Here is an 11,601-nt window from a genome sequence, read left to right on the forward strand (position 1 = left end):
TTATAGCTATATAACCGTGGTACCAGTAAGACTCTGTTTACCAAAAAATAGTTCTAACATTATATACATACATATATGGAAATATTAAATTTAGATAGAGCAGAAATAATCTTTTAAATTATTAAAAAAAATATATTTTTATTTTAATCGAAAATGAATGTTTTTAGGAAAATTATAAAATAGATTTTTTCTTCTAAAAAGTAAGATTACCAATAGTGCGCTTGTAGCTATATAACCGCGTACCAGTAAAATGCTTATTATCGTAGTATCGTTAAAAATCCCAATTTTTTTTGTTCTATGCTAAGCCAAAATTATAATTTTACAGAAAAATGTTTTTAATCCTGCGCGAGACTTTGTTTTATATTTATTAATATAATATATACGCGGGTTCGACTCACGCGATTATTTAAGAGACATTAGAATTTTCATATATTTACTAAAGATGGTTAGAATAGCGAATGAAGTTTTTACAAACTTTTTGGATTGCTGATTACGAATTTGAAATAAATTTTTAAAAATTTCCAATTAACAAGTGCAATATAGCGGTTACCTTTTTTGAAAAATCGAATCATTCTTCTTAAAACTTCTTATTTGAAGATTTTTATGGTCGCTCATCAATAATTTGAAGTTAATTTAAAAATGTTCGAAAACGAAAGTTGACCGAAACATTTAAAAATTTGTAGGAGAAATGATGACTATTTAAAGGAAATTAATTACCGTTTTTTGATTTTATGGGGTTATTTGAAAACTGGATAAAATATTAAAAATAAAAAATTTGTTAATGAAATAATTAGATGTGATTCTTTGAACATATCTGAAGAGAAGTGGAATAATCCGAGATGAAGATGAAAGTGAAGAATTCTGACTTGTTATTCCATTAATGTTTCGACCACCCTACTAGCTATCCTAGACTACTCTTCCTACTACAAACTAATAAAATTAATTATACTTACATATAAATTAAATTTTGCACAAGATCTTATATTTAAGATATTTAACAATTGAAATATAAAAGTTCAATAATCCCAATAGTTTAATATTTCATTTTTTGATAATTGAATACTTGTAGGGTGAAGTGTCCTAAGAGTACAAACTTAATTTTGTTTTAAGCGTTACTTTTTTATCTGAAATTAAGAACTGATATTTGAATAACCAAATTATAGTAAATTATTCGTTGACTGGATATATAACGTAAAATTACTAAAGTTATCATATTTTTTGTGAAATAAATAATTTATAAAAAAGTAATTTGTATACTCTTAGGCATATCATTCTTAACAATAAGCAATATATTATTTATTTAATAATATCTTGACAATTGGCAGCAAGATAATTCAAGTTGTCGCTCAATGCATAAAAATTTGAAAATCAAAGTGAAACTTGTTATTATTAACCAAATTGACAAAAAGAAAAATTTAAGTTAATTTCTGTTATGGAAATCATAAGGAATAAGAAAAAATTTTGAATAATTTTTGAGCCTGTTTTTTCAAATGCGAGACAAAATACTGAAATAAAAAAAATAAATTAAAGACATAAATCAAGCACATTTAAATAATTTATAAGAAAATTTTAAAGTTCGTCCACCATATTACAAATTTTGTTAATTTTTTTCATCCCTTAATACAGTAATATTTAAGAAAATTTTTTTCTTAAACCTTTCTTAGAAACAATCCTGTCCCCATTTACCTTAAATTTTAGGAAATTTTCTAAATTTCTAATAATATAATATTAATAATAAAAATATTTTTCTGTTATATTGCAGTACTTTTTTAAGTAAAGTTATTTCGCAAAGTTTAAAAAATTCTTTTAGTACTATAAATACAGTGCCGCTCAATAATATTTGCCCACCTTACAGCATATCAGGGCTTTACAAAAATTTTTGTATCTTTAATTCTAATAAAGATATAATGTTCGTCAAATATGCATTTTAAACCTTATATCTTTGACTTGAACGATACAAAAAAGAAAATTAAAAAAAATTTTTGATTGTTTAATTGTTTAAAATGAAAAAAAAATTCTATTTTTTTGTAAATTTCAGATTGATACTGTTTTTTAAGAAATGATCAGAATTTAATTCTGGATATGGCATTTGAAAGCCTATTTCATCATCTTTCCAATGTTTTTCTGAAAATTTTTCTACGAAAATTTTTGAGCCAGATATGACCATTTATTTAAAAAAATAACCCTTCTTTTCAATTGTTGATAACTTATGAACAATTGACTTTTGAAAAACTTGTTTAAATAAGAAATTATGTCTAGAATTAGGAAAAAAAAATTAAAAATTTTTTTAAATAATTTGTTTTTCTCTCATTTTGACCTCATGTATTTGTCATAAAATTATATAAAGTCAAAAAGAGAGAAAAGAAAAATTATTTAAAAAATTTTTTAATTATTTTTTTCCTAATTCTGCACATAATAAGGCATATTTTTTGTCTAAACAATTTTTTTCAAAAGTAAATTGTTCATATGTTATCAACAATTGAAAAAATGGTTATTTTTTAAACAAATAGTCATATCTGGCTCAAAAAAAATGAAATAAGCTTTCAAATGACGTATCCAGACTTAAATTCGAATCATTTCTTTACAAACTGTATCAATTTGGAATTTACAAAAAAAATGGAAAAATTTTTTTCATTTTAAACAATTAACAATGAAATTTTTTTTTTAATTTTCTTTTTTGTATCGTTCGAGTCAAAGATGTAAGCTTTAAGATGAATATATGACGAAGATTATATCTTTATTAGAATTAAAGATACTAAACTTTTTGTATAGCCCTGATATGTTGTAAGGTGGTCAAATATTATTGAGCAGTTTAAGTAGTAAAACTTATCTGTTAAATTCATATATTTTTTAGGTAAAGCGTCTAACTTAAAAATGGTATGCTCATCATTAAATGCAAACACTCCGTCAGTTAGCCTAGAGAAATCGGATTTATCACAAGAAGAGACGCGAAGTTTCACCAGAAGTAATGGTAATATTATTTTTATAAATAATAAATACTTAACATTTATTGAGTAAAATAAAACAAAAAGAGAGACTTAATAACAGATAAAGATGTTCATATTTTATTGAATGATGTTTATTATGTATATTTAAGATGTTCATACATGTTTATATTGAAATTTTTCAGCCTCAAGTCAGTGTTCTACCGATCTGAAAATAGAATTAGAAAGGTGTGATCTTTCAAGGAATTCAAAAAGCCTTACTTTTATTAATGGTTAGTATGAAATCAAAATTTAAGGTACATCTAATTTTCCACGTAGTGACAAATTCCTAACATCTCATATTTCTTGAGAACTTTGTTTCACAAATTTTAATAGATCTAATTTGTGTCTATAGAGTGTAGCATCCCACTCTCAAGTCTTGAATCTATTTTAATTGAAATTAGAAAAGTGTAATTTTTTATAAGAGATAAATCTTAGAATAAGTAGAAATAGTCTTATCTGAAACTGGTTACTTCTTCATCGTTTTGTTTGAAGTGATAAAAGAAAACAAAAAGCAATTTTATATTTAAACATATTAAATTTCTTCATCAGATTTGAATAATAACATTGCGGATGATCGGGAAGGGTTAGAGTCGCAAAACTTCAGTGAGCCTTTTATCATTGACAATACAAAAAGTAATAAGTGCAATATTGGTAAGTTAAAATTCTTTTAGATTTAAATCTGTTTGATTGAAGTGCTACAAAAAACAAAAACTCAATTTTATTTTAACATTTATTTATTTTCTTCTTCAGATTTGAATAATAAAATTGCGGTCGATCAGGAAGGGTTAGAGGCACAAAAATTAAGTGAGCCGTCTATCATTGACGATATAAAAAACAATGAGTGCAGTATTGGTAAGTTGTAAGTTAAAATTTGACGATCTAAAACGATTTGTACGATCTAAAGTCAAACTTTAAAATAATATCCTACCTAATATCTGACAATCTTTTTTAATTGCAAATTAAATATTATTATTTCTACGGCATTCACATAATTTAGATCTTAATGGTAGGCTCTCATTACGGGAGTTCAAAAAATTGATTTTTTTTCTTTTTTTGAAAGCTATATATGTGTAGAATATGTTTGTGAAGTTATTTTACTATTATTAATCGAATCCTATCATTTCTTCTAATAAATTGTCTGACATATTTAATCCGCCATTTCTAATTTTTTAAATCTGACTTCAAAATCATGATGATAGGTATAATCTGTTCTTTAGGATATCTATAAATATTTTCGGTTTTTAGTTCTACGTTCAAAATTGTCGTTTACAGGGTGTACCCCATTTTACTCTTTTTAAAACATTCTTTTTTTAGATTCGACAATTTATCCGCCATTTTAAAATTTTTTTAAAATAAAAAATATTTTTTTAAAGTTCAAAGATGTATTTTTATTTATAAAAAACTATATTAATAACTTAGAACTGTTCTCTGCAAAAAAATGTCAAATTTTGGGTTATTTTTTTGTAGCCGCAATTGGAGCCTTCTCTTAAGATAGGGAAATTTCTATTTGGGTTAAATAATTGGGATATAATATTTGTATATGTGTACATTTCTTATAATCTTCAAATTGTTACTTTACTTGATTTCGTTTTCAGATATGAATAATCAAACTGTGGATGTGCAAGATGCGTTGGAATCACCTAATTTAAGTATTACTCCCCTGGATAATACAGAAAGCAATGAGTGCAATATTGGTCAGTTAAAATTCTGTTAATTGTAAATTTAAATTTAAAAATAATATTCTTCCTATTACTTGATCATTTTTTAATTGCAAAGATAAGTATTTATATTCTCTAAAAAGAGTTATAATTCTTTTGTCTTTTAGATTCAAAATGTTTACATAAAATTCACTTATATTTGCAGTCAATAAAATAATGCATAATAGGCTTATTGATATTACAATATTTTTTTTAAGACTTAAAATACTTCCTGGTCAGTTTATGTGTTATTTGGTATAAAATATTTATATTTTTATGCTTTCTAAAAATACTTCACTTAATACTATATTTAATGCCTGTTTTAGATTTAATGAATAATAATGTGAACGCGCAGGAAATGTTGAAAGTGCAGAAATTAAGTGTAACATGTCTTGTTGACAATACAGAAATTATTGGTAAATTGAAATTTTGTTTTCTCTAAAGTTTAATTTAAAAATAATATTCTTTATAATATCTGATCTTTCATTTTAATTGTAAATACAAGCTCTATATATTATATACACCTCATTTTTACACATTGTAAGATGAATTCCGGCCAACAACATAAAAAATTCCAACTTTTGGAAAATGACATTTTTAAATAGATAATATTAACACTTCGAAAGTAAGAGTTTTTTATTGTCCTTAATAGTGCCATTTTTAAATTGAGTAATATTAAAAAATGATTGAGAATTTGATATTTCAAAGTATTATCCAATTTAAATATGTCACATTTACAGAAAATGAAAATCTTTACTTTCCAAGTTTTAAAACAACTACTTTAAAATTTTTCAATGTACGTTAATAGTCATATATCAACATTTTAATTATATATTCTTTGCCTATTTTATTGTAAAACTGAAAATTACTTGAATATTAATGGAATTTATTCGTTTCTTACCTTTTATACTTCTAATGTGATTTTCGTTTCTGACGTTTTTACTATAATTATATGCAACACTTTTTCAGAGTACGGTGATTTTCAGCCCAGAGGAAAATCATCCCTTAATCATGTGGAACCTAGTAAGTATACCGTCATTGCCTTTATTGTATTTACGAATCACTCTTTTACTTGTTAAAATATATACTATATATTATATACAATATTTTGTTAACGAAAATATTTATTTGAAAAGATTAATAACTTTTTTTATCTTTTTTAGATTTAAATGAAGTGATAAATGATACTTACATTGTACCAAAGACAAGTAAAAGTTATGATCAAAAAGAGAATAATGGTAAGCTGTATTTATTTTACACGAAACAATTTTTATCTTGGATGATGGCAGACTTTTACTATTTTGAACTTTAAAAAAAACTGTCGTTTAAAACCTATTTTCAAAATTTTTTTAAAAAATTACATAGGAAGTTTAAAATAAGAAATTATTTAAAAAAAAGTTTTATCTTGGGCATACTGAGGCTTATAAAAAAGCTATATATCTAAGTAATAAAACATTAAGTTTTAAGGGGTTATATACCTTTATGAGCATCAAAAAAAGGAATTTTTAAAAAAATATTTAGCCGATGTTTAAAATTTTTTAAAACTAAATTTATTTTATCGAATAGTACATATAATAGTGATATAATAGTTAGCTTTTAGAATTTTTTAATTAAATTGCATAAATTTTTCTGCTCGTCATTTTTACACTTCAAGATTTACTTTAAATTTCTGTAGTGAATTCTGATAATATAAAATAGATTTAAACGTTATAAAAGAAAAATATTCTGGACAAGAAAAAAGTATTGGTCAAAATCTCCTAATGCAGTTTAGTGTCTAAAAAGGCATCAAATGTTGGCTTACTCTTAATAGGAAACGACTTTTGAATACTTGAATATAAACTTTTTTTCGACTTACGAAGTAATAAATAGACTCAAAATTTTTCACTTGTATAACTGGCGTACACTTTTATATAGAGTATATTTAGCTGCGTAAAAATACATTTTGTAAATTAATTATGATAAAAAATTGTATTTAAACAATAAAAACATTATAGAGTACCAATATTATTGTCTAATAAATAATTATTTTTTAAGAGGACACTTCTGATCAACCATATAAACTGATTGCATCAACTGATGGTTTTATTGATGATAGTTTAACATCATTTCTGCAAAATGAAATAGTTTTCCAGGACCAAAACATTGGTAAGTCATTTCAATTATGCAATAAAATGCCTTTTTATAAATATTTAAAAAAAATATTAGAGTTTAATATGGTGTATAGTATTTATTTCTTGTGGTATATTTGTATTTAATTACATTAATTTTATAGCTGGCCCTTCAGATGATATACCACTCGAGAAACTAATTGATGACACAAATTTTTCTGATTGTAAGTAAAACTTGTTTTTCTTTAAATATTTATTTTGTGTTTGTTTAGACTAGGTATTCTGTCACGTATCTCTTAGTTTCCATTTCATTTTTTGTACTTTCTGAACACTTTTATTTCTTTGCATGTAAAAGTTTCTATGCCAATTAATTTTTGTATGACCCTTTTTCCAAAAAATATACTATTCTTTCATGAATTAATAAATAAATTAATTTCATCTACTTTAACATATAAGAGATTTCACGTGAAGTGACCATCGTTTAAACAAGAAAATATTTTTACCAAGAATTACACTACATATCAAAAAATTACGTGAAATCTCCCATGTGTGATTTCAGTTAATGTGTTTGTCCATGTATTTATTTAATGACTGATAATTATAACAGTTAAAAAATTACTTTTATTAATAGACGTTCAAGGATCGGATAAAGATTCCTCCGACCCAGATTATGCGCCTTCGGAATTGAGTCAAAGTATTAGTGCACACGATATAGAAGAAACATTTAAAAATGACGATCTATCTGAAATGCATGTTGACATGTCTGCAGAAAAAACGCCTCCTGCTGAAAGTACAAATTTGAAAACAACCGAAGTTTTAAATGTATCAAAAAACATAATGCCTGCTGGCAAAGCTGGACCAAACGATGCCGAATTGATAGTAGAAAGTTGTTCTGAATCTACAAAGTATAACTTTTGTATATATTGTAAAGCTCAAGTTATTAAAATGCCTCGACATCTTGAAACTGTTCATAAAAACGAAAAAGAAATTCGCGAAATACTACTTCTACCAAAAGGTTGTAAAGATCGCAATGATGCATTAAATCTTTTAAGAAATAAAGGAAATTACAATTATGCTATGGAAAATAAAAAACTAGTTGTAATGAGCAGAACAAAAGACTCCCAAACGGGAGACAATTATTTACCTTGTGCAAGATGTTTTGGATTTTTCAAAAGAAATACTTTAAAGCGTCACTTCAAACGTTGTACTGGGATTGATAATACACATGATAGAGTTGCAACAAAATTAGGAAAAATGACTTTTAACAGTTTCGATAAAGAAGCAAGCATTCCAATGCGAGAAAGAATTTTACCATTTTTTCGTGATGATTTAATTTCACGAACTATTAGATTTGACGAGTTAATAATTTTATACGGCAACTTTTTGTGTTTAAAATATCGATCAAATCATCTGAACTATATGATTAGAAGCAGATTAAGATTGTTGGCTCGTCTTTTAATAGAAATAAAAAAATTGCATACGCCTATTGAAAATTTTAAAATGATTTTCCATCATTCATATTTCGATACCTACATCAATGCGGTTCACAAAGTTGCTGGAATGAACGAAATTACTGGTGAGTATAGATCCCCTGCAGTTGCATCAAATCTTGGCACGTATACTAAGGAAATTGGGGAAGTGTATAATAACCACTGTATTAGAAAAGATGATGAAGATGCAATAAAAAATATCCAAAAATTTTTTTCCTTACACTCTAAAGAATTTAGAACTACAGTTTCTACAGCGGCCATAGAAACACGAAAAAGACTTTCTAGACAAAAAATAGTTACACTTCCTAAATCAGAAGACATTAAAAAATTAAATGACTTTCTTGATCTGAAAGGAAAAGAAGCTTATTTAAAGTTATCAAATCGCTTTTCGATTGATGAATGGAAGTCTCTTAGCGAAACAACGTTGGTTAAAATGCTTTTATTTAACAGAAGAAGACCAGGAGAAATGGAGCGTGTTTTTATTTCTGATTTTGAGTGTCACTCCACAGTCGATAAACATTCAGATAAAGATGTATATAATACCTTATCCAAGGAAGCCCAAAAAGCAGTTAACAATTACGTACGATTTGCTATTCGCGGAAAACTAACTAGATCAGTTCCTGTAATAGTTTCAAATTTTTTGAAAAACTGCATTAAGTTAATACTGAAAAATCGAAAAAATGCTCAAGTTCCAGAAGATAACCCGTATGTTTTCGGCACTCCTTGTGATAAAGAAATAGAAGAAATTAAAAGAAAAATCAAAACGAAGAATTCACATCTCTCAGCCTATAAATTACTATCAAAATTCAGCGTTGAATGCGGGGCTGACAATCCCGAAACATTACGTTCTACAAAACTCAGGAAACATATCGCAACTCAGTGTTTAAAACTCAATATAAGCGATTGTCAAATTAATGATCTCGCAAATCATTTAGGTCACGACCCTAAAATTCATAAAGATATATATCGCATGCCAGTTCCTGAGCTAGAAATCGCAAAAGTCGTTACAATGCTTGAAAAAGCTCAAGATCCAGAAGGAGGATATAACACCGACGATGAAAGTGACGAAGAAATCGCAGGCGAAAATGATCAATTTTATCCTGACGATGAGCAGATTCAAAGTGGTCCAAATGATACTGACAATAATGAAAATGATTTGCACCATGATTTTGTTAATTCAAACAATGATCAGACTACATCGCATGATAATCAGGTTGCTTGTCAAAGCAGTACTGTTTTAAAACCGAAAATTCGCAAATCCACTTCGAAAACTTCATCTTCAAAGCCAGGATTAAAAAGATCATTAGGTTTGTTTTAATAAAATATATAATTCTAAAAGTACTTTTTTTCTTAGAAAAATTTTTAATCATCTGTTTATTTCATTAAAAAACTCCCGTTATTTAAATAAAAATCCCATTTTTAAAAAAGGGAACACTTTTGCAAATATTTTTAAAAAGGTAGATAAAAAATGATTAAACTTTTTGATCTTTTGTCTTGAATATGACAATGAGGCTGATGCCTATTACTTTTATAAAAACGAAAAAAATGGGATGATATGTATTATTTTTAGCTTTCAACTCAAGTTAATCGGAGTTAAATGACTTTTTATAAAAAGCTAAATTCTTAATAATTAGTGCGCATCTTAGATGTTAATGAAGTTAAATTTTTTTGTCGTTTTTGAAAACGTTGCGGAATTGAGCTTCATATTTATTTCTTTTAAATGAGGTTATTAGTATTTTTTACTTTCCCATTGGAATAAGTCTAATAGTGAGAAAATGTTCCCTTTTAATGCGAAAGTTCTTAAATATTCAAAGTAACTTTTAATTTAAAATATTTTTAATTTTTCAAAACTTTACATCATGTGATATAAATTCAAAATTGATCAACATTTGAACAGTTTAAAGTTTTATTGCAACAGCTCTATTATCTTTAAAAATAAGTGTAAGAATTAGTTTTAATGCTTTGAAAATTTTAGACAAATTAACTTATTAAAAATTACATAATTTTTTACAGAAGTAGCTCCTACAAAGGCTAAAAGAATGAGAATGTCCGAAGAGCAAAAAGAAGAAATTCGTCGATTATATGGAGAATATTTGACTATGAAAGGCAAACTTCCCAGTGAGAAACAAATTCGAGATGATATTAAAAATAATAAAATTTTAAATAATAGAAAACCTTTACATATAAAACTATGGATTAATAATCGTCAAAAAGAAATGTAATTTCAGGAAGCGTAAAAAGAAACACGTCAATTTAATTATATTAATATATTTTTTTTTATTATTTTTATACTAAAACATTACATTGCAAAAAAAATTCCTAAGAGGAAGAGAACATTTTTCAAAAATACATTAATTAGTTACGATATGTAGAAATAATAATTATACATTGTACAGGTATTTAAACCGTTAAATAGTTAAGTGCATTATAATTAATTTAAAGTCTCGTTCTATGTAATAAAATTCGAATTAAAATATATTGTAACATGTTTGAAACACTGTTTTAAATGAACCAGCGTTAAAATAAAAATTTGAATAAGTCGTTGAATAAATTATTTTAATCGAGTTCAAAAAAATTATAAAAACTGTTTTGAGAAACAGTATAAATAATTTAAATACTTATTAAACTAAAAATATTTGCTATTTTTTAAAAATTGTTTATTTATTATTAACTCAATGTTCAATCTATTTACCGACATTAAGAATACAGAAATTACATTTCATGGAATTTCGCGAAGAGAAAATAGAAACCCTGTTGTGTGTATAGCTTACATTACCACATATATAGGGATTTACATAAAACCAAAATAAATACATTTTTTAAGAGCATTACTCATTGGGAGACATAAAATTAATTGACTTTTAATGCCATACATCAAGTTTATCTATAAGAAGGATTTTAGATGAGGGGATCAAGGTGATGACATAAAAAAATTTTTTTGACAATTTAAACCAGGTTTTTCAAAAAAATGTAAAATATCCGGTTTTGACCCGATAGTAAAGCACAACCGGGTACTATAAAGAAAATAAATAGATCGTGGAATATTCTTTATCTTTTTATTAAATTATTATTATACCACATATATCACATACATTATAAAATTTAATCATTATATATTATATTAATAATAAATAACAGCAGATAAATCTTTAAAAATAAAATTTTTAACAATTTTGTTAATTTTTAATAGTTTATTCATCAATATGGTAAAAAATCGAAAGTCAAACATCGATAGTACAGATATCTCGAAACATAAATGTCGATTCTTTTGCGATAAAATTTAAATATGTATTTGAATACACCCTGTTTTGCCCCGCAC

The 11,601-nt window shown here is 25.6% G+C and overlaps 1 protein-coding gene across 1 annotated transcript in view; it reads left to right on the forward strand.

Annotated features, from left to right (window-relative positions):
• LOC127281033 (uncharacterized) overlaps positions 1-10,592 on the forward strand; it is a 34,976-nt gene extending 24,384 nt beyond the window's left edge. The window contains exons 3-14 of the mRNA XM_051304517.1: positions 2,855-2,971; positions 3,537-3,638; positions 3,738-3,839; positions 4,583-4,681; positions 5,011-5,100; positions 5,654-5,707; positions 5,848-5,922; positions 6,719-6,829; positions 6,957-7,016; positions 7,424-8,113; positions 8,345-9,589; positions 10,296-10,592. Coding sequence (XP_051160474.1) covers positions 2,855-2,971; positions 3,537-3,638; positions 3,738-3,839; positions 4,583-4,681; positions 5,011-5,100; positions 5,654-5,707; positions 5,848-5,922; positions 6,719-6,829; positions 6,957-7,016; positions 7,424-8,113; positions 8,345-9,589; positions 10,296-10,504 — 2,954 coding nt within the window. The 3' untranslated portion in view covers positions 10,505-10,592. The remainder of the gene's footprint in view (positions 1-2,854; positions 2,972-3,536; positions 3,639-3,737; positions 3,840-4,582; positions 4,682-5,010; positions 5,101-5,653; positions 5,708-5,847; positions 5,923-6,718; positions 6,830-6,956; positions 7,017-7,423; positions 8,114-8,344; positions 9,590-10,295) is intronic.
• The last annotated feature ends 1,009 nt before the right edge of the window (positions 10,593-11,601 follow it).

The sequence above is a fragment of the Leptopilina boulardi genome, unplaced genomic scaffold (genome assembly GCF_019393585.1).
Source record: "Leptopilina boulardi isolate dan_hultmark-lab unplaced genomic scaffold, ZJU_Lbou_2.1 LbouV2_261, whole genome shotgun sequence".
NCBI classification, from domain to species: Eukaryota; Metazoa; Arthropoda; class Insecta; order Hymenoptera; family Figitidae; genus Leptopilina; species Leptopilina boulardi.